This window comes from Helianthus annuus, chromosome 13, assembly GCF_002127325.2.
Source record: "Helianthus annuus cultivar XRQ/B chromosome 13, HanXRQr2.0-SUNRISE, whole genome shotgun sequence".
NCBI lineage: Eukaryota > Viridiplantae > Streptophyta > Magnoliopsida > Asterales > Asteraceae > Helianthus > Helianthus annuus.
In genome coordinates this window covers 78,892,772-78,919,377 of record NC_035445.2, presented here as the reverse complement: position 1 = coordinate 78,919,377, position 26,606 = coordinate 78,892,772, and the positions used below count along the sequence as shown (strand labels likewise).

Sequence of the window (26,606 nt, the reverse complement as noted above, 5' to 3'; positions counted from 1 at the left end):
ATGGGGAACTTACTTAATGATTCTGAAGAACACTGGGGTATATGATGGGTTAACAATTTCTCAATTCATCGAGAAAATTGAAAGTCAAGATTTGGAACAGCAAAAGATTGCGAGGATGAACAGTCCGAGTGGTCAACAAGACGTGAAAATGTACTACAAGGGAAGTGTTCCGGAAGTTGAAAGAAGCCCGAAAATCCAAACTACGTTTAGTGCTGGAGATTCAGCTGAAAAAGTTGATCAAAGTTCAAACAAAAGCAGTGGATTCTCTTCATATCCGAGTGTTAATCCAAAGAGTTCATCTGAAAGTTTCAGTTCTCAAAAACTGGAAATGGTTGTGTGATACAATGCAACATTGCATTAAATCTTCCAGATGGTCAAAGTTTTTCTGAAGAAGTTGCAAAAGATCACATGGCATTACTTGGTTCCGTGCTTCTATCTTATGAAGGTTTGGTTACAGGGAGGATCGGAAATCCTATGCTAACAAAGGAGGATTGCGATCAGATAGACACTGAAGAGATGGAACTAATGGACATCAAATGGTGTCTAGCTAGTGTCTTAAGAAGAGCAGAGAAGTTCAAACTGATTACCGGGAGAAATGACTTTCTTGATGCACATGTTTCTACTTTAGGTTTCGATAAATCTAAAGTTACTTGTTTTAAATGCAGGGAGAAAGGTCATTTCAAGAGGGAATGCAAGAATAGAGAAGCGAATGATACAAAGAATCCGTTCGGAAAAGATGACTACTACCGGAAAGCCATATACCAACAGGTTGGTCAGCAACAACAACAAGAACCACAAGTGGCTCATGGTAGAAAAGTGATTGAGGATTCAAAGAGAGCATGTTTGGTGAACCAAGAAAATTTTGATTGGAACAAATACATTTCATCTGTCAGCAAAGCATGCTTAATTGATCAAGATGATGAAAGACTACCTGAAGGTTTTAGCTGGGATATGTTTACGGATGAAAAGGGAGTTTTTAAAGCTTTCATTGCCAAGATTGTGAAAGAACCAGATATGTTTACCGAGTGGATGAAATCTATCGGTGAGAATGTGAAGAATGAAGATGAAAAGTCTGTTTCATCTGATGAAAGCTCACAAGGTTCAGAAGAAAGTTCAGAAAGAGAAGCTGTCTTTGATCAAACACCATCTGATTCTGGTTCTTCGGATGATTGTTCTGACAAATCAGTAGAGTTTGATCAATCTCCAACTGATGACAGCAATGACGATGAAGAAGAAAGACATATTAATGTTACAAAATCTCATCTCTCTCCTGAAAGTTTTCATTTCTATTTTGCAGATTGCTTGGAAAAACAGAAGGAGAAACGAGCAACAAAAGAACAAAAACAAATGAAGACTGATGATGTTGTTCAAAAAGAAGAGATTGTTCAAAATGAAGAAGTTAAAAGTGTTTCTAAGGAGATTGTTGAAACAAAACAGAAATGTGAAAGTATGGATCAAGAAGAAGATTCTGATTTTAATGGTAAAGTTCAATTTGCTAAAGAAGTGTTTCAAACAATCAAAAGAGTAGTTGAAGAAAATGAAAAAAGTTGTAGAAGTGGAGAAAATCATCGAAGTAGAAAAGATTGTAGAAGTCATCAAACCTTGCACAAAGTGTTTAGAACCATGCAAGGAATGTGCATCAAAAGATGAGAAGTTGGCTGAGCTGGTGAAAATGAAGGAACAATTACAGTTCAATCTCAACTATGTGAAGGAGTCTTATGACATCTTGAACAGAACAGTAACTGGTCTTCAAAAGACAAACTCCGAGAGAGAAGACGCTTTGACAATGATGAATGCTACAATGATGACAAAACAAAAAGTAATCAATCATTACATTGAAGAAAATGCTGAGCTGAAGTAAGAGTTGGAGAAGGAGAAAATTGAGAATGAGAGGATCAGACGTTTATTACGAAGTTATTCTAGTTCTGATTATCTTATTGACCGAATTTATCCGACTGTTGCAGGTTTCGAAGCATTCAAAGACGACAAGCCAAAGAAGAAAGATACTGGTAAGAAACCGACTGTTAGCTATAACAAGTGTCCGCCTCCGATTTGGGAAGGTTGTTCTCCCAGAAAGCCAAATGAGGAGCAAGTCCAACAGGCAGTCAATATAAAACTAAAATCCGAAACAACTGATGAATTACCAGAAAACATTGACGTCACGTTCACCTCGTCTGACACTGATCATGAGTCTGAGTTAATAAAAAAGGTGGTCGATCAGGTGTTGGATACTGATGAGGAGTCTGAGTCAAAATCTGAGTCTGGAGAGTCAAGTTCGTCAGTCAACAATTCAAAACCGATGGATAAAAGGACTTACAGTAAAGATTTTTTGTTATCAAAATCAAACTTGAATGATGAAACATTCGAAGTAGCATATACCTTGAATGATTCTGACAAGTTATATTCTGACAAAGAGTTTCCAATAAGAAGTGTTCATATTGATATGATCAAAAAGGTTTTCAAAATGACAGAAATTAATATTTCTGAAATAAAAGATTTAAATCTTACTGGAAAACCTAAAAAATACACTTCAAGAGTTCAACAACGTTTAAACAAGAAAAAGGGTTACAATTCTGGTTCTGGTTTTCAAAAGAAACCAAACCATAATGGTAGTTATAAAAAGAAAGGATTGGGTTTTACACCATCTGAAAATTATAAAAATGATAAAATCACTAAAACAATCACAAAATTTGTTTCAGGAGGAAGTGCAGAAGAAGAACAGAATAAACCGTTCTGGAGACAATCAAACCAGGAGTTTCTTGCTGAAATGAAGAGAAAAGGAACTGGAGTTTTTCACAGAAAAGATACTCGAACCTGTTTCAAATGCAATGAAGCTGGTCACATTGCATCAGTTTGTTCTCAAATGGCAAAACCAAAACAGGGAGTATCTGAAAAACTGAAAGAAAAAGTTGTCAATGTTGAATCACCAACTGAAGCATTTAAAACTTTTGAAAATTCGACTTATGAAGTTGGTGAAAGTTCAAAGAAAAATTTTTACAAAAAGAAAGCCAAAGACAACCAAGTGTGGGTTGTTAAAAAGGGTGATGAGAAGGTCGGCGATGAACCTGATTCCACAAAATCAGAGGAGCCACAGGTTGAAGTAAAAGAAGAAAAATTTGTATCTTCAGTAGATGATGTCAAATTTCCATATTTGAAGTTTGAACATATTCATCAAAAAGTTGGTAAAGTTGAGATCTCAAATCAATTCTTTTCTGATTAGAAGGAATTTGATATTGAGAAAGTATTCAATGGGAATGTTAAGAAAATTTTTGGGAAAATGATTGATGGGAAAGTAAAAGGGGTTAACGATTTTTACGCTACAAAGAAAGCAACTTATAACCCAACTGAACAAGAGCTGAAAACACCCAAGGTTGGTAAAACTTGCGTGGAAATTCTTTCCCTTGAAAAATCAGGACTTGCCGGAGATCCCAAGTTTGTAATCGTGGATCAGGAATCGGCATCTTTCTTGATATTTGAATTTTGTGAATGAATATAATAATGGTTAAATTTTTACATGTGATGGACTATCCCGGAGCTTCCAGGTTGGTAAGTGTGAAGCAGGAATCGGCATCTTGATTGGTAAATCATTTGAGTGTAGATGTGTTATTCCTACACTTGATACAGGTGGTTGTGTTCTTACAAGTGGTAAATCAGGGACATTAAGTTGTACTTGATTTTCTTACAAAATTTTATTTCCAAGTGGTACAGAGGTTTGTATTGACAAAGTAGTTACTCAAGGTCATTAAATTGAACTTGATGTAATTCTCATTAAAATGGTTGAAAAACAAAATGATGAACCAATCCCTACAAGTGGTTAAAACAAACTTATTTTCCGGAAAAATCATATTGATTAAAACAAACTTAAGTGTTTTGAAATCTTAATGAGAAAATAGCTTGTGGAAAAATGGGAGTTCTGATTGTTTATGCCAAGTGAATGGCGAATTGAAGTGATTTGATATCGGTTGTCATTTTATTTGTATAGTTTGTTTTCAAAAATTTTTAAGTGGGTCAAGAGTTTAGTTTGTTTTTCAAATTTCTTTAAACGTGTTTGCCTTTTTGGGGGAGTAAAAATTTCAGAAAATTTAAAAACATTAGAAAATTTGAAAAAGTCAAAAACATGATAAAATCAAAAATGAGTTTTGTTGTCAAAAAGAGGAAATGATAGTACATCAGTGGACTGTCACAACATGCTAAAGAAATGTAAAGTAAAATGGGATAAACAATTTCACTGCGGATAGGCCAGTAGGTTTTTGCACATTTAGTAGATTGTGAAGAGATATAAACCTAAAATTCAAACTTGCTTAATTCGTGGGTAACAATTTCTTGGATATATGGGTAACCCCTGAAATCTTGTTTGAAAGGTCCCTCTATCTGAGATACTAGGTCTTTATACTAAGTGATATCTGGGGTATTATCCCGGGACTTCTGCTGAATGGAAATTCTGACCTACTCCTCGTATAATACTTTCTGCAAATGCTTTGAAATATAAGCTCGCCCTCAGCAAAATGATGAAACAATAAAATTGATAATCATTGCTGTTGAAAAAAAGATCCTCTAAAGAGGACACACCTAAAGTCGAACCGGCATCTCTCTGCTGAACGGAAGTTCTGACCTGAGCTCTCACGGTTTCGCATCTAACCCCTTTACAGATATCATCTGTGGTATACTCACCTGTAAGACTGAATATTGGGATCTGGATACGGGAGTATATCCAAGTAGTGGGACACGCGATTAAGTTTAAGTCATTAAGACATTAATATCGTATCTCGAAACAGTTGAACTTTGTGTAAAAATTTAAGTGGACCAATATACTGACAATCTAGGTGAATTGTTTAAAACTGAAAATGAAATGAAGCTTAACGGTGTTAGTGATTTGTCTCAAAAACTGATATGATCCTCTTACACAAACTCACAAAAATATTGTCTGAAAATATTTCTTTACTGCATTTTTATTATCAAAAATCCAAAAAAATTTTAGTGTGTTTTAGCATAAACTTTTGAAAAATCCAAAAAGATTTTTGACAACTGGTGTTGAAGAGCTGATTTTCAAAGTTCCAAGTGCTAGACATGATGACCATGTAGTGAGGGGGAGTCTGTGTTTGAAATCAAATGTGTTAATCTTTTTTTACAAGTGGTTCATCAAAATTATGGAGTTAATTTTGAGGGGGAGTATGAGTTAGGGTATACATCTATATCTAAATTGTTATGAAATTTACTTTGAGGTAGAGATTGTGAAGGTGTAAGTCTGAGCCAGATGACGATCCTGAGCAGGACGAGAGCCAGGTTATGATCTTGGAACAACATCAAAGAGTGTTTGGACATGAAAAGCCAGGTTGATCGGTCATGAGAAGCTTGTGTTTAAAGAGTCTGGTTCCGATACCTAAAGACTCGGTGGACAAAGGATGAGCCAGGAAACGATTTTGAACCTGTGAAAGCCAGATTACGATCCTGAAGCAGATGATGCTGATGAACTTAAGAAATGCCAGCACATTGTTAGGGGGAGTCTGTTAATGCGGATCGAAAGAGTGAAGTCCAGAGACTGATAAAGATTGAAGTTGCAAAGACTCGACACGTTAGACTCGTCAACATCTGAGGGGGAGTCTGTTAGTGTATGCATCTGTCGACCTCGTCTTGTATCGAGTCTTGTTCAAGATAGGATAGATCAGGGCACGTTTTACGAGAAAATAGCAGAACTAGGTGTCAAATAGGCTGATTCCGCTTGAAATGACACTTGGACATTTCAAGCGAAATCACATGTTCTTTTTCCGCTTGAGTTGTAAAGTAGAGATTTCGCTTGAGTGTTTGATTCCGCTTGAGCATGTTCAAGTGGAATCAGAGGGTCTATATATAGTTGCTTCGAGCGAAATCATTAGGAGTGGTACGTGTGGTCTTGCATTGGATACCGAAGTGCTGCCGGTTTATCTTGTGGATGTATTAGTTGTTAAATCAATCAGAAAGAGTATTAAAGTGATATTCAAGCTGTGTCTACCTTTGTTTCTTAGTTTCCGCCTCTGAAACAAAGTAAAACTTCTCTGAAGACTCATTCGGGTCCGAAAAGGATCCTACAATTTTAAGTTACAATAACTTGAGAATCTTATGTTCTTTTTTGGCATATAAGCTCTTTAAAGTTTAGGAGCAACAAATATGTAAGTCGATCCAAATTTGGGAGCACTTCATGGTCATGGGTTCTTGGCACACTTGACAATGGGTAAGCTTATATTCAATTATATACAATAACGTATAGAAATCAAGTTACAATGTGCCACATTAGATTTAGGTAAACCTTTCTTTTTACACACTAAACTTTTCACTTTGATTTTTTTTTCATTTTTTAACTAGAGGAAAGAATTTCTTAGAAAATGGGGTACGGTACTAGTCCTGACCCGAGCGGTCGGGCTTCCCGTTACTTATTGCTTTTATATTAACTATTTATTATTGTTGCCACTAACCCAACCGCGAGGCCCAACGCGATGTAGTTTACACTACTTTGGGCCGGGGCTTGTAGAGATAACCCCTAACTGGGCCTGGCCCATTGAGGTTAGGGGAGGCCCATATCCCCCTATATAAAGAGGTCTTCACCTCATTATTAGGGCATGGCATATGGAGCCGCCACACTTTTTGTAGCTGGAAACAGGAGAATCTTCTCCTACCGGCAATCTCTACAGCTCCACTCTTTTCTCTTCCCCATTGCAGATCTAGGTTCAAGAGGAAGAACAAGGTGTGATTCTTTACCCTTATGTAGAACGCGGTCCAATCATCCCGGCGGTGAACTCGTGTTTCTTCATTGGCGCCCACCGAGTATATGCTTTCCATTCGTTGATCACATCTCGTTCTGTTCTCTACTCTTCAGATCTGTGTTCTTAGAATCACACTCTCGATCTTCAAATCGAGAAACCCCACAGATGTGTTCATTTAAACTTTTAAAATATTTGACAACTGTCGAATCTTTGGAAACTTACACACAATTTTCTGTCAAAAAAACTCAAGATTTTGGATTTCCCTCAAGACCTGGGTTTTTATTCGGTTGAACACCTTTTTTCTGTACCGAAAATCCAAATCCAGAAATTACTTTTTCATCTACCTACCTATTTCTATTATATGATGTAGATGAACAACATCGGCGTTCTTCTCAAAGATGTTTTTCTTGAATAAAAAATACAAGAAGCATGAGATACATATCATACAAATGAACATTAAATACATTTTTTATTGAAAACAATAAAAAATGTGGCAGTTGTAAACATTTCTAAACAAATGTGCACCAGGCTTTTTAAAAGAAAAAGTAATTTGCAGTGGGAAGAAGTACCATCAACACTGCACAAGCTATTACCCTATTGCACATGAAATTTGTTGAAGGGGGACACATACTGACATGAAAGAAAAAGGTGTACTAGAAGCCCCATATTTTGTCGCCATGTCCTGGTTACATACCATTTTGGAAATTCATTTTTCTAATTTACCGTATAACCGGAGTCCGGTTGCGGTTCCACCACCCGCCATCAATGACAGACATCTCTTCCGTGCCGTCACGCGTAGCAAATGCTCGCCGTCAATGGCAGACAACAACGTTTCCACCACCGTGCAATCAGCCCTGTACGCCAACAACCTGCACGTCAACAGCGTCCGGCCACACGGTTACGAGTTACCGACACCCATGGTCCGTTCGGTTCATATCACTTGCGCTTCAAACATCCAACATCCATGGCGAACAACTCTATCACGTCGCGTGCATCAACTGACTACCTGCCATCTCTCGCATCAACCGCGTCGCGCGCTTTAAAACCAACTGTCACCTACCGCAGCAATCAAGTCGCGCGCAACGAATCACCTGTCATCTACAGCACCAAGCATATCGCGCGCAACAAGGATGAACTATTTTTCTCCGACATGTGACACAAGCGAACTTCAAACAAGGTACAACCTTGCCTTCTCTATTATGTCTCAAACAATTACAACCCCCATCACGCGCGAGTAAGGTTTTCATGCGAGGGAACAGCCCGCCGCGTGAGCAAGCTTTCATGCGCGGGTACAGCCCGCCGCGTGAGCAAGCTTTCACGCACGGGTACGGTTACGCCGCGCGACTCACCTTTATACGTGAGCAATCTTTCATGCGTGGGTACGGTTACGCCGCGTGACTCACCTTCATACGTGAGCAAGCTTTCATGCACGGGTACGGCTACGCCACGTGAGCAAGCTTTCATGCGCGGGTACGGCTACGCTGCGTGATCAAGCCTTCACATGTGAACAAGCTTGCGTGACCAAACCTTCTACATGCGCAGCCGCGCCCACCGTATGAGCACGCTTTGTCTGCCATAACGCGGTATCAAATAAGTGTAAACCTTGTCCGGTTAAAAGGCGCCACCACATGCATGCTAGTCAGCTGTATTTTACCAATGTGGCGCCCTCTTTAATATTCAAATAGCAAAGCCGCGCGCCACACATTCAAGCTAGTCTTGCGCCCTCTTTAATATTTATATGAATTTGAGACTGTTTATTAAGACTTTCGTTTCCAAAGAATAAGGTGCTGCAAATCATTTAATACAAAGAAAGGACATGTCAAGAATAGATGCTCCATGATGATGTCAGCCATCACATGCACAATTGTCTTTAAATCAAATTAAAATATGTTAAATATAAGACAATTTGCAAAAAGGTCCCTTCTTTGTCAAGCTTTTATCAAAAGCGTGAAGGGGTACCATTACAACTCTCTGTCTTGTCATGGACCAATTTAAGGGAGCCATTATTTTGTCATATAAGAACTATGGGCACATAGAATTTCCCAGAAGATTTATTATCATACAATAAATAAATTTTTAGACAATACAAAACGAAGCTTTATCCTTGCTATCACAATTTATAATATTTCTCGTGAATAGCCCAAAAGCTAGAAAGCGACACTTATATTAATTTTAAGTGCCATGACTTCGGCACCTTCTTGTATACTCCAACAGTTTGCGCGTGAATTTTAAACATGAAGGGGCATATATTCATTTTGATTAATATGTAGACAATACACATATTTACTGGCCTGGGAGCACTTGAATTATTTTGAAAGCCGGTGTTACATACTTCTTTCAATAACAAGAAGTTGGCTAACGTCTAGCAAATGAAATTATTCAAAGACACGGTTAATAGTTCATCATCTTAAAGACTACTAATCTTGCGATATTTGCGACACATACTAAGTACCATTGCTTAAGTATTATTATTATTCAAGTTTAATGTTACTAACATTTTATTTAATGGCAATAAATTGAGAGACTAACTTGGTGCAACACCATTTCAGGGGTCAAAATTGCTTTCACGTTTCGCGGAATATGGATGCATAGAGCAAACACCTCCTAAGGATGAAGTTTCGGTATAACGCTTTCCACATCACTCTTTATTACAATTTACCATGTCAACTTATTTGCAGGATAGGCAATACATCCATTCGGTGAAACGAAGCGAGCGATCCTCACGCACACCGATGAAAGCCTAAAAAGCGCCTTCACACATGAGCACGTAAGTCGCCGGCTGGCGCATGCTCTCTTACATATGAGCACGTAAGTCGCCGGCTGGCGCATGCTCCATTACTTACGAGCACGTAAGTCGCCGGCTGGCGCATGCTCCGTTACTTATGAGCACGTAAGTCGTCGGCTGGCGCATGCTCCTTTACTTATGAGCACATAAGTCACCGGCTGGCGCATGCTTTTTTACATATGAGCACGTAAGTCGCCACGCGCGCATGCTCCTTTACATACGAGCACGTAAGTCGCCGGCAGTCGCATGCTCCTCTACATACGAGCCCGTTAGTCGCCAAGCGCGCATACTCCATTACTTGCGAGCACGTAAGTCGTCATGTACGCAAGCTTTTTTACACACCAACACGTCGATCTCCATACGAGTCTGTTCTACTTACGATCATCTCAGCCTCCATGCGAGCCTTGCTGCTACACGTGTAAGCACGTGAATCTCCACGTGACCCTGCTTCTTTACATACGAGCGTGTGTGTTGCCCACGCGCGCATGTTTAGCCATATATGAAAATGCTTACAAAGCGTAAACTGCGCTACAAATGCACGCACCACTTTGGGTATACGCAAAAACACATTGGCTGAAATAAAGTTTCGATTACACCTACAATCTTCTAGACAAGCCACATCTCCTTGCTTCATGACACATTGTTGTTATGTCACACCAGAGGATTAGCGCAGGCTCGGGTCTCCACTTCATTATTCCTGACGCAACTTTATGCCAATTCTCATTCGCGATAACCTGTTCAAAGTGGATTAACACGTGCAACTATTGTAGACAACAGTTTACAAAGATTCAAACACTATAAATACATACGCTTCATGGTTTAAGACACGCGCGCACCTTGCGCTAACCAACAGAAGTCACACCATGTTGTGAATATTTTACAATAGCCACACGACTGTGTGCGCACCGCTAAAGCTGGGCCACACCCACCTGACAAAAGCGAACCGTCAGTGACAACATAATGATCGCCGTGTCAGCAACCAACTCAAGGGTCACCAACAACGACATTTGCACCCTGTCAGAATTTAAATCTCGAGAAATTCCTCGCCTAAAATCACAACGAAACTGCAAGTTGAAGTTAGCAAGGGTTGCGCCGCATGCTTCACCAACCAATGATCATGCGCGCCAGCTCTCAAAAGCAACAGGTATCAATTAACAAGCCTGGTAGCCTCGCCGTAGTAATTGACAAACACTTACACGCGCGCCGGCTACCATGACCTAACAAATGCTTTAAGACCAACACATTTTCTTTTTTCTGAGTCCAGAGCTCCAACCATTTACTTTACGCATGGAAGCAGCACTGGACTGGGGGGACTTGAAGGGGTATGGTCCCAAAAGGCCGCGCAATTCTTCCTCCAGATCGCGCGCTGGACCATACTCCTTAATCATCTACATTCTGATCTCAACCTCGCGCGGGTAGATCAATACTCGACAACATCGCGCGAGGTCTAAAGAGGCCAAATCAACAACTTAGCATCCTGAAGTCAAGCCTCCAAGTGCTTGCGCAGGCCAGTACCATGCGCAGCAAGGCTCACGCAAGGATGTGGCGTAAAGGCATCTTAAAAGTACAAAGGGTACAAATGGCAGACGAAAAGAGCCAATCCGCATCCTCCAGGCCCTGCTAAATCGTGCTCCACGATCATCCGACTTGCAGGGGACAAAAAGTACTCAGACACACCTACGTGTACCAATCACGAGGCAGAGACACCTGCCCCACGATCTCCACTAACTGGCTGATGACAGAGACCGACAATAGCAACCGCCTGTAACCAATCAGCGTGCATCAGGTTTGCCCAACCAGTATCATGTAATATTCACCGCTCCATTATCTCTACTCACAGCGAAAGACAGACGCAACAAGCATGGCCAACAACTTTCCCGCACCCGGGCGACAGGTAAGCCTAAAACTCAATCCTTACTTTCAAGCACTCCTAACAAGTCTAGCACTCCTACCACGCTCACACACGGGAGCAGCACTAGACTAGGGGACTTGATGGGGTACGGTACTAGTCCCGACCCGAGCGGTCGGGCTTCCCGTTACTTATTGCTTTTATATTAACTATTTATTATTGTTGCCACTAACCCAACCGCGAGGCCCAACGCGATGTAGTTTACACTACTTTGGGCCGGGGCTTGTAGAGATAACCCCTAACTGGGCCTGGCCCATTGAGGTTAGGGGAGGGCCATATCCCCCTATATAAAGAGGTCTTCACCTCATTATTAGGGCATGGCATATGGAGCCGCCACACTTTTTGTAGCTCGAAACAGGAGAATCTTCTCCTACCGGCAATCTCTACAGCTCCACTCTTTTCTCTTCCCCATTGCAGATCTAGGTTCAAGAGGAAGAACAAGGTGTGATTCTTTACCCTTATGTAGAACACGGTCCAATCATCCCGGCGGTGAACTCGTGTTTCTTCATGACCCAAACCACTATCCCGTTATTTATGTTAATTTATATTTCTCTAAAGAAAAGAGGAAAGTATTTCTTAGAAAATGGAAAGAATGACCATGTTGCCATGGTTTAATCCATGCAAACTATGATGGATCAGACAAAGGGGTGGTATAGCCTTCTATTTATGTTCATTATATCCCAACCATGACCCCCACACCCTTTAGCCTTAGAAAGGTAGATGAGACTTTGTTGTTTTTAAATTACACTAACTTTCTATTTGATTATAAATGTATAGTTAATCAAAAACCGAGCCTTACAAATTTTAACATTCCTATAGTCCCCAACTTTCTAAAATTACCTGAATAGTCCCCAAGTTTTCATTTTTTATTCCCGGATAGTCCCTGGGTCTAACTTCAGTTTGTTTTCTCTGTTAAAATGATGTAAAATGACAAAAATACCCTTACTAAAAAACAAAATAACTTAATATATTTAATAGATTTATTTTTATGTGGGACCCACTACCTTATAAATAAAAAAAACAACCCCAGCCCCACCCCACCTTCATCGTGGACCAACCATCATCTCCGGTCATCTTCTCCGACCAACCTACAACATCCACCGCTGCCGTCATCCCTGTCAGTTTTATGCAGCATCCTAGAACATGTTCATGACTGATAATGTTAATTTAAATTTTGACAGATATTCTTAATCAGCAATATAAGTTGTACTCATCCCTATCACAAACCCTTTCTGATGTTCGAATGGTCCAGTCACTCATACCAATTTGGGAGGTCTTGTTCCGTTGTTCGATCTTTCTTCCACGGAGCCATAAGTTATTATGTTTCACTTTGTTTTTTACTGTTACAGGAATTTGAGAGAACTGGAATGCATACGGAAACCATATCGTCTGATCCCGAAAAACCGAGCCCGCAGAATGGTTTGAGTGCATTATCGAATAAAATAGAGTTTGAAAACAAGCTATCGGAATTGTGTGATGCAGGAAATTCCTTACCTTGTACTCCTATCAATAATGATAAAATGTTATCACAATCTGTAAGATCTTCAAGTGATGGCAAAGACGTGATTGAAAGTAGCAAACATGTACAGTCATCAAACAAAATGGATATTGTGTCATCACAGTGCCGCTATAGCGTAGAAGATCTTCAAGTTTCATCATCATCACTTCCGTCGATCTTCCGTCGATCACCATTAATCTCCAACGACCTGCAACTCATGACGGAAGATCGACGGAACCATTAATCTCCAACGACCTGCAACTCATGACGGAAGATCGACGGAAGTGATGATGATGATGATGAAACGATTGATGAACTGAGAAGATGAACAGAGTGTGCAGGGTGGTGTGCGATTTTGAAAGGTGATGTGGTGTGCGGGGTTGGGGTGTGCAGGAATGGTGTACGGTGATATGGTGTGCGGGATTTTGTGAATGACGATGACGGCAGCGGTGGATGTTGCAGGTTGGTCGGAGAAGATGACCGGAGATGGTGGTTAGTCTACCATGAAGGTGGGGGTGGGGGTGGGGGTGGGGGTGGGGTTGGTTTTTTTTATTTATAAAGTAGTGGGTCCCACATAAAAATAAATCTATTAAATAGATTAAGTTATTTTGTTTTTTAGTAAGGGTATTTTTGTCATTTCACATCATTTTAACAGAGAAAACAAACTGAAGTTATACCTAGGGACTATCCGGGAACAAAAAATGAAAACTTGGGGACTATTCAGGTAATTTTAGAAAGTTGGGGACTATAGGTGAAAAAAGGCGAAACCACAGAGACTATCCGGGCATTTTTCTCTTTTAAATTACACTAACTATTTATTCTAGAGTCTCATCTTGTCTTTTTTTTTTTTTTTTTTAATTAGGAGTGAATCTATTAAGGGCTCTGTGGTATTGGGGATATCCCTACTTGCAAAATATCCTTGAATGTACGGTAAAAAAAGTTCTTGGTTTTAAGAATTTCGGGTAAATTCTTTTCTGATAAACCCGTAAAATTTTCATTTGGACCACCGCGGTTTTAACTTATATTAACTTGGGAATCTCTTGTTAATTTTTGGCATATAAATTCTTGGGAAATTGTCCTGTAATAATCTTTAGTGGAAGTCATTGACAATTGGCCATCCTACTTTTGAATATTTCACTTGCCAGTCCAACCTTTCACCTATTTTTCCTCCACCGATCTCTCGCTAAAAAAACTTAACGAAGTAAAGTTTTTTTTTTTTTCCGAATTACAAACAAATGTTTTAGGGCTTTTGATCAAAATGATAACATGAGTCTACTGATGTAAAACTTACCTCGAAACGGTCAAATGACTTAATTTTTGTTTATCGGAAGTTTAAACACCCGATTTGAAGCACCGTTTTCGTCGTTTGGAGCACCGTTTCGAGGTAAGTTTTCTATCAGTGGACTCGTATCCCCATTCTGATCAAAGCTCTAAAACATCTGTTTGTAATTCGGGAAAAAAACTTTACTTTGTTAAGTTTTTTTTAGGGAGAGACCGATGGAGGAAAAACTGGTGAAATGTTGGACTGGCAAGGGAAATATTCAAAAGCGAGACTGCCAATTTTCAATGACGTCTAAGAAAGATTATTACAGACCAATTTCCCTAAATTCTTTAAAGTATAAGAGCAATAGATATGTAAGTCAATACCAACGGAGGGACCATGCCTTGCACTTATCTTGTAACAATAATCATGGGTTCTTTGCACACTTGACAATGGTTCAACTTATAATCAATCGTATACAATAACATATAGAAATCAAGTTACAACATGGCACTTATAGATGTAGTTAAACTTTCTTTTTTACATCTTAAACTTTTCCCTTCGTCTTTTTTTTTCATTTTTTTAACCGACCATGTTTATTATATGTGGTCAACTCACTTTTTTTGTTTTGTTTTTTTTTTGTTATAAAATTTAAAATATTATGTTTTATAAAATTCTAATTGTATCGTTGTCTGTGTTTGCATTCATGTGCCACTTTCATTCAAAACAAAGTTTTGTGATAATTTATAAGTAAGGAAAGTACAAATGAATAAGTAATCAAAACTACTTTATGTTTCAATTTTTATAGTTTTTGTTTTCCTTTTACAACCATATGATGTTTTATAATTAAAATTCAGAAATTTTCATTTATGCATGCTTATTTTTATCTTAATGTAAATGTTTTATGCAAGGTGAATATTAATGTATACATTGTCAAAATTTGTCCTTAGAAATTTTAACATCTCTATAACAACACGCGGATTTCGTATACTAGTTGATTTTAAAATAAGATGCTAACAGTTTCTTTTATAATATGCATAAAACACTACTTTCTAAGAACATATTAGTCCCCTAAGAAAGGTAAATGAGTCTTGGTTGTTTTTAAATCACACTAACTTTTTATTTGTTTATAAAATATACAGTTGGTGATATCTAAAATTTCTATTATATATAGATACTTCTCGGAATGCTCGCACGTTGTGACAAGTATCTCAACTTATATTCAAACAAATGTAGATGTTAATGCATGAAGTTTGTTACTTGCAAAACCTAACCCGTCATTTAAACACGACGATTAATAAATTGCTTATTCAAAATCAGTGTTGTAAAACTTGTGTAAAAAAACTTGGTTCTACACGGCATTTAATCCATCATCGACAAAATATATTGTTTTCTAAACAGAAAGAAACCAAAATAATCAGGATTTTTTTTACCACTCATGAAAAAGAAAAGGGACTTTACAAATTTAAAGCTAAAAGATAATAAATTAAGATCCTAAATGAATTGTCAATGTGGGTCTAATAATAGTAGTGCGCTATGCTTGTAAGGGTGAGCGGAGTGGGGCGGTAAACCCACTCGGTACGAACCCCCATCCACCGCCAACCTTTTTACCGAGCAAAGTTTACGGAAATGGGGGGCGAAATCGGTGAGTGGTCTCCGAGTTGGTGAGAGGGAGGGAAGGGGTAGAGAGATGGAGGGAAGGGGTAGGGACAAGTGGAGAAGAAGGACCGAAAAGAATAGGGATTTATTTATAAGTAAATTTTTAAATAAAAGGGTAGCGTAAAATTACCAACTTAACCTCATGTGCAAGGCACATGTCTGATTTAACTGAAAATTTTAACTAAGTTAGTGCTAAAGGACGTTGGGTGTAATCAGTTTTCCAAATAAAGGACTGTAACTGTAATTATTGAAGTTAAAGGGTATCCACGGCAATCCTATTCAAACATAAAGGACGAAAAGTGTAATTTACCCTAAAATTTAAGTCTAAAAAGGAATAAGCATACCTCAATGTCTTCTCTACTATGTACACATGGGTGACTAACATTGTCTAACCCATACACTTTTCCAAATATGGTATTAGATCTGAATTGTGATAGCGGGAAATCATACAAATGCACACAAACCCGACCTGGACCCGACACGAAAAAAAAAAGTTTGGGTCGGCTAACTCGACCCGTTTAATAACGGGTCAGGTTCGGGTTTGGGTTGACTCGTTTAAGTATTCAGAAAAAAAAACTTTCTTTTTTTGTTTTTTCGGTTTTCCATTTATATGGTTAGTTATAATAATGTTAGATTTGACTTTTGACACACCATATTATTTACTTTTCTGTCATCATACTCATACACACCACTAAACACGTTATCGCTAACCTGCTTACAACCCAACAACCCGCTTATAACTTGTCAACATGTACGACTCATTTAACAAAATGGGTTAAATGGGTCGTGTTCGGGTTGACCAAATTTATGTGGGTGTAGGTTAGGGTTAAATCTTTGACACGAATAATAATATGGGTTGGTTTCGGGTTGCAAATTTCAACCCGCTAACCCACAACCTGTCAACTCACCAACCCGCAGCGTGTCAACCCACCAACCCGGCATAATTAACACCCCTAATATCACACAATTCTAATATTTAACAGTTTACCATACATACAGACTGAGAATCCAAACTGTGTGTCACCTGTTGGTCAATATGAACTGCAAATTGAGATGGTATGCATTATAAATTTGTCAATAAATAGAGATCTAGGGTTTTAACCATTTATGACTCACAACTCATAGGGAGTAACTATACACCACAAAACTCCACTCCAACAAAGTCACTTACTTTTTCACTAACTCAAATAGTTAATTTACTTTTCTGGCTGCATTCTTAGTCCAAAATATTCATTTCCTATAGATTTTTGGGTATGGTTACTTGCTGTTGTAGGTACAAGTTGAATACCACTGCCAAAACCGATGTTTGGTTTGCTATATTCAGATAAAAGAATGCATTACAATCTCAATTTTACAGTTGCTATACTATTTACCATCTTTTTGTATCAAAAGATACAAAGATACACCAAAAATTAAATTCCCACTTAATTACAAAGACTTATGTAGTTAAAGGCGGCAAAGGTGCATTGATAAAATAGTGATAATAAAAAGTACATGTTCATTACTGTATTAGATTTTAGATAACAAAGTCATATAAATAATTAAACAAAGTTACCATATAAAACTAGGGGTGAGCAGACGGGCTGGACCCTCCGGAACTGGACCGAACCAATCCGGAACTGAGAATCAATGGCGGTGTATTTCAAGAACCGGGACCAAACCGTACACTACATAGTTGGTTCAGTTTGTTATTAAATGGTTCTAAATGGTTCGGTTCTCATAACATTATGTACGAAACCAAAATTGTTTGGTTGTTTAGCTCCCACAAAATTAAAGTTATGTACAGTCATGTAGTGATAATTGAAACAAGATCTAAATTAACTAGCATATCACTCAACAAAAAGACAAGAAACACAAATACATATTAATATTACAAGCAGTGTGTTTCAAACTTGATCAAACTGAAGAGGGATGATCTAAGAAAAGCCATAAGACGAACAAACAGATCCATTTATAGGAAAAAGGGCATGAATTCCAAAGTTGTGCGTGGGAAAAACAAAATTGACAAACGGGTCTCATGGGTTTCTATGGGTGTTGTTGGGTTCTACCCAGAACCAAACCTAAACCAATTATGGGAAAATTTTAGAACCAAGAACTGCACCTGCTTTGATACACATGTTCAGATCATATGTTGATGTAGTAGTTAGCAGTGGCCAAACTACATCATTACTTTCCAAAACATAGCTATGAAATTGTTTTGTTCCAAAACAAAACTCTAAAAAAATCAACATTCCAGTACTATGGCCAAACAAAATCACATTAAGTCATATTCTGTTAAATAAAAAACTTGAATTTAGGAAGACAAGCATACTATTTTGTCTTACTATAGACTTGTGGATGATCAAATCCACATTGGTTGATATAGAAGAAAAGAATTCCATCATGGAAAAAAGGCAATTGCAATTAATTAGGGTTCTATGATCTTAACTGAAGTTAGCTTGTTGGAGTGGACGACAATTCAAACTAATTATTAGAAAAATAAAAGGCATAGGATTAAAAAGTCATGAGAACAAGAATCATACCTTGCTTAGATCGTTGTGTTCTTCGATTCAAACCTGGAATGGTGTATAGGGGCAAATGAGAAGTGAATATGGGTCTTGAAGTAAAATTGAATTAATACCCTAATTAGTGGAGAGGCGCCCAAGATAAAAGTAAACCCGCTAAAATTTTATCGGTCGCTAACACGGTGGCAATTCAACTACACCTTTTTATTTTCAGATAATATATTTTATAAATTATTAATTTCTTCTCATGAATTTGCAACCAATAATAAACGGTCACAAAGTTTGTGACCGCTTAGCCACCGTGCAACAACAAATACGTTTATTTCTAATTGTAGTGAGAAATTGGTGGCTAAATTTGCGACGATTTTTTTTCGGTGACAAATTTTGGTGACAATTGCCCAGTTTCTAGTAGTCCTCCAATTGAATTGACTATTGGTGCCAAATTTGTTCCATTTAGTGAACCAAAAAATTGCCAGGTATCCGTTACATTTGTAGGTTGATTTTATTTTTGTAGCAACAAATTTCTATTTGACTAAAATCTACCCATATTTTTTTTTGTTTAACAGGCGACTAAAAAAAGGAAGTCTGTTGATGTGCTTCTTGTGGATGCAGCATGGTTCGGTTTGTCGCGGTTCGTCGAGTATCAAGAGAACATGCTTAACTTCCTCCTATTAAGTTATGACAACAAAATTAGAGAGTGATACAAGTTTGAAGACATCAAAACATAAATGCCTTGGAATGCAATACATGTCATCGAAACATAAAGTATTAGGATGGAATCCATTTTATAGAAATAGGATAACTTTATAGTTGAAGACATGTCGTCGAAACAGACTAGTGGATCCACATGAAGAAAATATCTTCACAAGCAATCGAAATAGCTCAATAAATGAAGAGAAATAGTCTCAAGTTGTATCAAAACAGAATATCAAGGGCATCCATCGAAACAGGTTTATTATATTCAAGTGATATCTATCGTAATAGACACAAGTCTATTTCGATACTCAATGATACTGTTTCGATATGTATTGCCTTGTTTCAACATGTTTCGATGATGGGGATTTCTTTATTATTCTATTTCAATGTGGTTGTCTATTTCTTTGTATTGATCATTGATGTTCCTCCTAGTTGTTTCGATAATAGTTAATGTTTTGAAATCACTACGAGGGCGTTGCGCATGAAATCGTTGACAACTGACAAGAATAAAAAGAAAATATAGAAAAAAACACTAAAAGATAACCGAAAGAAAATCAACCAAAAAAGTTTTAAATAACTATTATTATAATATTAACATAATAGAAGTATTAAAAAAAACTATATATTATTATAATATTAAATTCACTATTCTTTTAATTCAAATTCATCGAAATAGAAGGTTTCTTTTTAATTTAAACTCATCGAAATAAATAGAGTTTCACTTGGAATTTTCACACATATCGAAATAGAGTTTCACTTGGGATTATCCACTCATCCAAATAGAGATCACTATACAAGGTCCATTATGCCGTTCAAAAAAAAAAAAAAAAAAAAGCCTATACAAGGTCCATTTAAATTCAAAAATCTATTTCGATAACTTTAAAAATATCCATCTGTTTTGATTCTTTTTAAAGTATCCATGTGTTTCGATAGCTTTTGAAAAAGTGTCTGTTTCGTTCCTTTTCGTTTCAAATGTCTGTTTCGTTTCATAATTATCTCATTCACTTAACTTTGCTTACAGTTTACAGTAGCCACATCAGTCCTCTGTTCTTAGTCAAACATGACTACAAATCCTTGGGGTTGGATTCAAGAGTCAAGCACAAGTAACAGTTCTTCACAAAATAGTTCCGCAACATCGTGGGTTGAATCTCTCATGCCTTCACAATCCGCAATGATATCCGCAAGTCAATGGTCGTTTGTGGCAAACCAAAACCAAACTATACAAAGTCTTCTTTTGAGCGAAAATGAAACTGGTAGCAACATCCGCCGGCCAAAACTCATGCATGTAAATGATTACCCGGGGTGGAAGGGAAGATTTCATAGTTCTTGGTCAAAATACAGACTTGTGGACGTGTTTTACAACGGCATACAATGAAGCTCTTGAAGAAACCGGATCGGATCCTGTAGGATCGAGGACTGACCCGAACGAGTCGTTCAGAGGCGTTCAACTACGTTTCAGGTGCAGAATTACAAGAAACGTAGGTAGAAATAGCTTGTACTTCACTTTAATCTTCTGTTTTATTGATTTATCAACGTTTACAGCTCAATCGTCATACCGACAGCACCTCGGTATGGAAATCATCAAAGTTACAAATGATTTCGCTTTAAGGGTTTATATAGTGTTTAGGTTTCACTTCAAGTGACATGTTCACATAAGCGAAACCTCATGTGAACACATAAGCGAAACCTATAGCTTACCATATAAGCGAAACCTCTAGGATATGACCCTATAAGCGAAACCTCCCTATTACACACATACAATCTTCAATCTTCTCGTAGAATGTGCCCTAATCTATACAATACAATATAAGACTTGATCCAAGACGAAATCAACAGATGTAGTGCACCAACAAACTCCCCCTCAGATGTTGATGGAGTCGTTCATCGAGTCACAACAATACTGTGTCTTCACATCTTCAGTCTTGATCAGTCTCTGGGCTTTTCTCATTATATCTTCATCAATTCACTTAAACAGATCTCTTGATTCCTAAAGTTTATCAGTTCCAGGATTGAAAACTGGCTCTCAATTTACTTAGGTATCTTCAGACTCCCCCTCTCGATTTGCTGGCATTCTCTTGTTCTTCAGCAACATCTACAGGATCGTTGTCTGGTCTTCACAGGTTCTCAGAATTGATCAACATGGCTCAAACAGAGGTCTTCAGAAATCGAAACTTGACACTCTATCTTCAGATCCAAAATCAAAACCTGACTATATCTGCACATGTTCTTTACCCAGCAATCAGATTTTTAAATTTAACAACTTGAGTGCACCAATACTAACTCTCTCTCATATGCATGTGCACAAACTACAACTCTTCCTCAGATTATGATGAACCATTTGTTGATTTGACAACTATATTTTGACAATTTGAAGCACTCCCCCTCACAACAAGATCATCATGTCTAGCACTTTGGAATTTTGAAAATCAGCTTTCCAATATCATTTGTCGAAAATCTTTTTGAATTTTTCCAAAAGTTTATGCTAAAACGCACACAAAATCTTTTTGAATTTTGTAATAACGAAACATGAAAAGCAGTAAAAAAATGTTTACAGACAATATTTTTGTGAGTTCGTGTAAGAGGATCATATCAGTTTTTGAGACATGTCACCAACACCGTTAAGCTTCATTTCATTTTAAGTTCTAAACAATTCACTTAGATTGCCAGTATATCGATCCACTGAAATTTTCACACAAAGTTCAATTGATCCGAGATACGATGTTAATGCCTTAGATATTGACTTATTCGTGTGTCTCACTACTTGAATATACTCCCGTATCCAGATCCCAATATTCAGTCTTACAGGTGAGTATACCACAGATGGTATCTGTTTAGGGATTAGATGCGAGTGCTGTGAGAGCTCAGGTCGATACTTTCGTATACGCAGAGAGATGACGGCTTCGACTTTTGGTGTGTCCCCTTTAGAGGATCTTTTAATTTCAACAGCAGCGACTATCAATTTTATTGTTTCATCAGCATGCTGAGGGCGAAGCTATGTTTCAAGCTTTTGCAGAAAGCATTATCCGGGGACTAGGTCAGTACTTCCATACAGCAGAAGTCCCGGGAAAATACCCCAGATATCACTGAGCATAAAGACCTAGTATCTCAGAATAAGAGACTTTTCAAACAAGATTTCAGGGGTTACCTATATATTCAAGTTTGTGTTAATCCATAGAACAAACAAGTTTGAAATTTAGTTTATATCTCGTCATAATCTATTAAATGTGCGAAAACCTACTGGCACATCCACAGAGAGATTGTTTATCACATTTTATCTTTACATTTCTTTAGCATGTTGTGACAGCCTACTGATGTACTATCATTTCATCTTTTAACAACGAAACTCATTTTTGAATTTTATCATGTTTTTGGCTTTTTTCAAATTTTCAAATGTTTTTGGATTTTCTGAAATTTTCTTACCCCCCCCCCCTAAAATGCAAACACATTTCAAAGGAAATTTGAAAACTACTAGACTCTTGACCCACTTGAAAAGTAAAAAGTAAAACAAACTGTACAGAAACTTGACAACTGACATCAAATCACATCAAATCGCCATTCACTAGGCATAAACAATCAGAACTCCCCCTATCACAAACCATTTTCTCATTTAGATCTCAAAAAATTTAAGTTTATTTTAATCAAAATGATTTTTCTGGAAAATGAGTTTGTTGTTAACCACTTGAAGGTTAAACATGTGTTAAAATCGGGGTTATGATTCATCTTGTTAGTTTTTCTATCATGTTAGTAAATCAAGTGCAACTTAATGTCCCTGATTTACCGTTTTGCACTCAAGTACCTACTTTACCACTTGTAAAAATTACCATTTGTAGGTACAACCAATCAATACCAATTGTAGGAATATTACATCTACATTTTCAATCAGGATGCCGATTCCTGCTTCACACTTACTCATCTGGAAGCTCCGGCGTAGTCCTTCAACCTGCCAACATTCAAACACTATTCAAAATCTTTCAAACAAACTTTTCAAATACAATAATGATGCCAATTCCTGATCCACGATATAAACTTGGGATCTCCGGCGTAGTCCTAAGACTTCTACGGGAAACAAACTTCCATCCAAGTCTTCTCAGACTTGATGGCTTTCAACTCTTTAGCAGTGGGGTTGTATGTTGCCTTTTTAGTCGCATAAAAATCTTTAACCCCCTTTGCTTTCCCATTCAACATTTTCCCAAAAATTTTCTTTACACTTCCATTAAAAGTTTTCTCGACATCAAATTCAGTTTTCTCTGTGTAAAACTGTTTCGAGATATCAACTTTTCCAATTTTCTTTTTAACGTCTTCAAATTTCAGTGATGGAAACTCATCATCAGGCACTGAAATTTTCTCCTCAACCTGTGGCTCTTCTGGCTTTGTGGAACCAGATTCATCGCCGACATTCACATCAACTTTCTTAACAACCCACATTTGGTTGTTTTTACCTTTCTTTTCATACATATTCTTCTTCGAACACTCACCTACCTCATAAGTTGAATTTTCAAAAACTTTAAGTTTTTCAGTTGGTGGTTCAATATCAACAACTTTTTCTTTTAATTTCTGAGAAACTCCCTGTTTTGTTTTTGCATTCTTTGAACAATTCCATGCAATGTGACCAGCTTCATTGCACTTGTAACAGGTACGAGTCTCTCTTTGATACAACACTTCAGTTCCATTCTTCTTCCTTTCAGCAAGAAACTCTTGATTTGACTGTCTCCAGAATGGTTTCTTCTGTTCCTCATCTGAGCTTCCACCTGACACAAATTCTGTTTTTGTTTTAGAATTATTATTATTTTTATAATTATCTGGTGGAATAAAACCAAGACCTTTCTTTTTGTAACTACGATTTTGGTTAGATTTCTTTTGAAAACCGGAACCAAAATTGTAGCCTTTTTTCTTGTTTAACCGTTGTTGAACTCTTGAAGTATATTTTTTTGATTTTTCAAAACCTTTCAAAACTTTCAATTCAGGAATATTAATTTCTATTAGTTTGAAAGTTTTGTTAATCAATTTTGTTTTAATACTCATTATCGGGAACTCTTTGTTGTAATATAATTTGTCAGAACCATTCAAAGTGTAAACAACTTCGAATGTTTCATCATTTAAATTTGCTTTTCATAACAAAAATTCTTTACTATAAGACTGTTTGACCGACGAATTTTTCCCTGTTGACTGACGAATTTGACTTTCCAGACTCAGACTTTGACTCGGACTCCTCATCAGTATACAACACCTGATCGACCACCTTTTTGATTAACTCAGACTCATGATCAGTATCGGATGAGGTAAACGTGACATCAATGTTATCTGGTAAAACATCAGTTGTGTCGGTTTTTAGCTTTATATTGACTGCTTTCTCAAGTTGCTCTTCGTTTGGTTTTCTAGGAGAATACCCTTCCCAAATTGGAGGCGGACACTTGTTATAGCTAACAGTCGGTTTCTTACCACAATCTTTCTTCTTCTTTTGCTTCTCGTCTTGAAAAGCTTCCATACCTGCAACAGTTGGGTAAATACGATCAATGAGATAATCAGAACTAGAATAACTTTGTAACAAACGTCTAATTCTCTCATTCTCGATCTTTTCTATCTCCAACTCTTGCTTCCACTTAGCACTTTATTCGATGTAGAAATTTATGGCTTTTTTGCTTTGACATCATGACTGCATTCATCATCGTCAGTGCTTGTTCTCTCTCTGAGTTTGTCTTTTGGAGACCAGTTACTGTTTTGTTCAATACATCGTACGATTCTTTCACGTAGTTGAGGTTAAACAGTAACTGCTCTTTCTTCTTCTCGTACTCAGCTATTATGTCATCTTTTGCTGCACATCCCTTGCAAGCTTCCAAACACTTCTTGCAAGGCTTGACAACTTCAACAATCTTCTCAATTTCGATTGTTTTTACAACTTCTACCACTTTTTCTTCTTCTTTCACCTTCTCAGCTTCTGATATCTTTTCGTCACTCACCAGCTCAGTATTATCATTCCCCTCAGCATCACTTTCAACATGTTGAACATCATCTTTAGATTTCTGTTGTTGTTGTTCCTTAGCAGCTCGTTTCTCCTTCACCTTTTCCAAGCGATCTGCAAAATAGAAATGAAAACTTTCAGGAGAAAGATGAGATTTTGCAACATTTATATGTTTCTCTTCCTCATCATCACTGCTACTATCAACTGGTGACTGATCAAACTGTACAGATTTTTTAGAATCATCATCCGATAAACTAGAATCAGATGGTGTTTGATCAAACACAACTTCTTTTTCAAAACTAGCAACATTTTCAACATTCTCATCTGAACTCTGTGAAATTTCCTCAACATTTTCTGAAAGTTCATCAACACTTTCTGAATTTTCATCAGACGTAACAGACTTTCATCCTCACTCGTCACATTCACTCCAATAGACTTCATCCAGGTAGCAAACATGTCTGGTTCTCTGACAATTTTGGCGATAAAAGCTTTGAACTCTCCTCTCTCTTCAACAAACGTATCCCAACTGAAGCCTTCAGGTAGTATCTCATCATCTTGATCAACTATACAGGCTTTGCTATCAGGAGATATGTAGTTGCTCCAGTTGAAGTCCACTAAACATGCTCTCTTAGAATCTTCAATCTTCCTACCATGAGCCGTCTGTGAGTCTTGTGATTGACCAACTTGCTGATAAATGGCTTTCCGGTAGTAGTCGTCTTTTCCGAATGGATTCTGAGCACCGCTAGCTTCTCTACCCTTGCATTCCCGTTTGAAATGGCCTTTCTCCCTGCAACGAAAACAAGTAACTTTAGATTTATCAAAACCTAAAGTAGATACATGAGAATCAAGAAAGTCATTTCTCCCGGTAATAGTTTTAAAACTTTTCAGCACGTCGAAGAACACTTGCAAGACACCATTTGATATCCATTAATTCCATCTCTTCGGCGTCTATTTGGTCGTAATCCTCTTGGTGAGCATAGGATTTCCAATCCGACCAGCTACTAGACCCTCATAGGATAACAACACTGAACCAAGAAGAGCCATGTGGTCTTTAGCAGTGTCTTCTGAGAAGCTTTGACCTTCTAGAAGATTTAGAGCTATATTACACTGAATCACATAGCCATTTCCAGTTTTTGTGCTTTGTGACTGAAAGCTTGTGTTTGATTCTTTAGGATTGACACTTGGATATGATGAGAATCCGCTGCTACTTTTGGTTGAATTCTGATCAGCTTTTTTTGTTGAATCGCCAGCACTGAAAGCAGTTTGGATTTTGGACTTCTCTCAGATTCTGGAACGGAACACCACCTTTGTAATACATCTTTACATCCTATTGACCATTCGGATTACTCATCCTAGCTATCTTTTGCTGTTCCAAATCCTGACTCCTCGATCTTTTCAATAAACTGAGAGATCGTTAACCCCATCATAAACACCCCGTGTTCTTCAGAATCATCAGATAAGTTCCCCACTCTTTCTGCGGTAACGCATCAGCTAACTTATCTACCCATTCTTCACGATCTTTTTCAATACTTAACATCGACATTGATCGTACAAGGTGGCAGTATCTCTCAATCAGCTTCTTTGTGTCTTCACCCGGT

General features: G+C 37.7%; 2 protein-coding genes across 2 annotated transcripts in view; one reads left to right on the top strand and one right to left on the bottom strand.

Annotated features, from left to right (window-relative positions):
• Positions 1-13,173, top strand: LOC118485792. Its single transcript, XM_035982243.1, has 4 exons — positions 1-37; positions 1,298-1,480; positions 12,613-12,704; positions 12,781-13,173. The coding sequence occupies exons 1-4, from the start codon at positions 1-3 to the stop codon at positions 13,171-13,173; spliced, it is 705 nt and encodes a 234-aa protein (XP_035838136.1).
• Positions 13,174-19,422: 6,249 nt separating this feature from the next.
• The window catches only part of LOC118485791, a 35,230-nt gene continuing 28,046 nt past the window's right edge, over positions 19,423-26,606 (bottom strand). Inside the window, exon 2 of the mRNA XM_035982242.1 lies at positions 19,423-19,546. Within this exon, the coding sequence (XP_035838135.1) occupies positions 19,423-19,546 (124 nt within the window). The remainder of the gene's footprint in view (positions 19,547-26,606) is intronic.

Coding starts and splice junctions, on each gene's coding strand:
- LOC118485792 (XM_035982243.1), top strand. CDS start 1: ATGGGGAACTTACTTAATGATTCTGAAGAACACTGGG. Junction 38..1,297: donor TGATTCTGAAGAACACTGGG/GTATATGATGGG, acceptor TCTATTTTGCAG/ATTGCTTGGAAAAACAGAAG. Junction 12,705..12,780: donor CACTCATACCAATTTGGGAG/GTCTTGTTCCGT, acceptor TTACTGTTACAG/GAATTTGAGAGAACTGGAAT.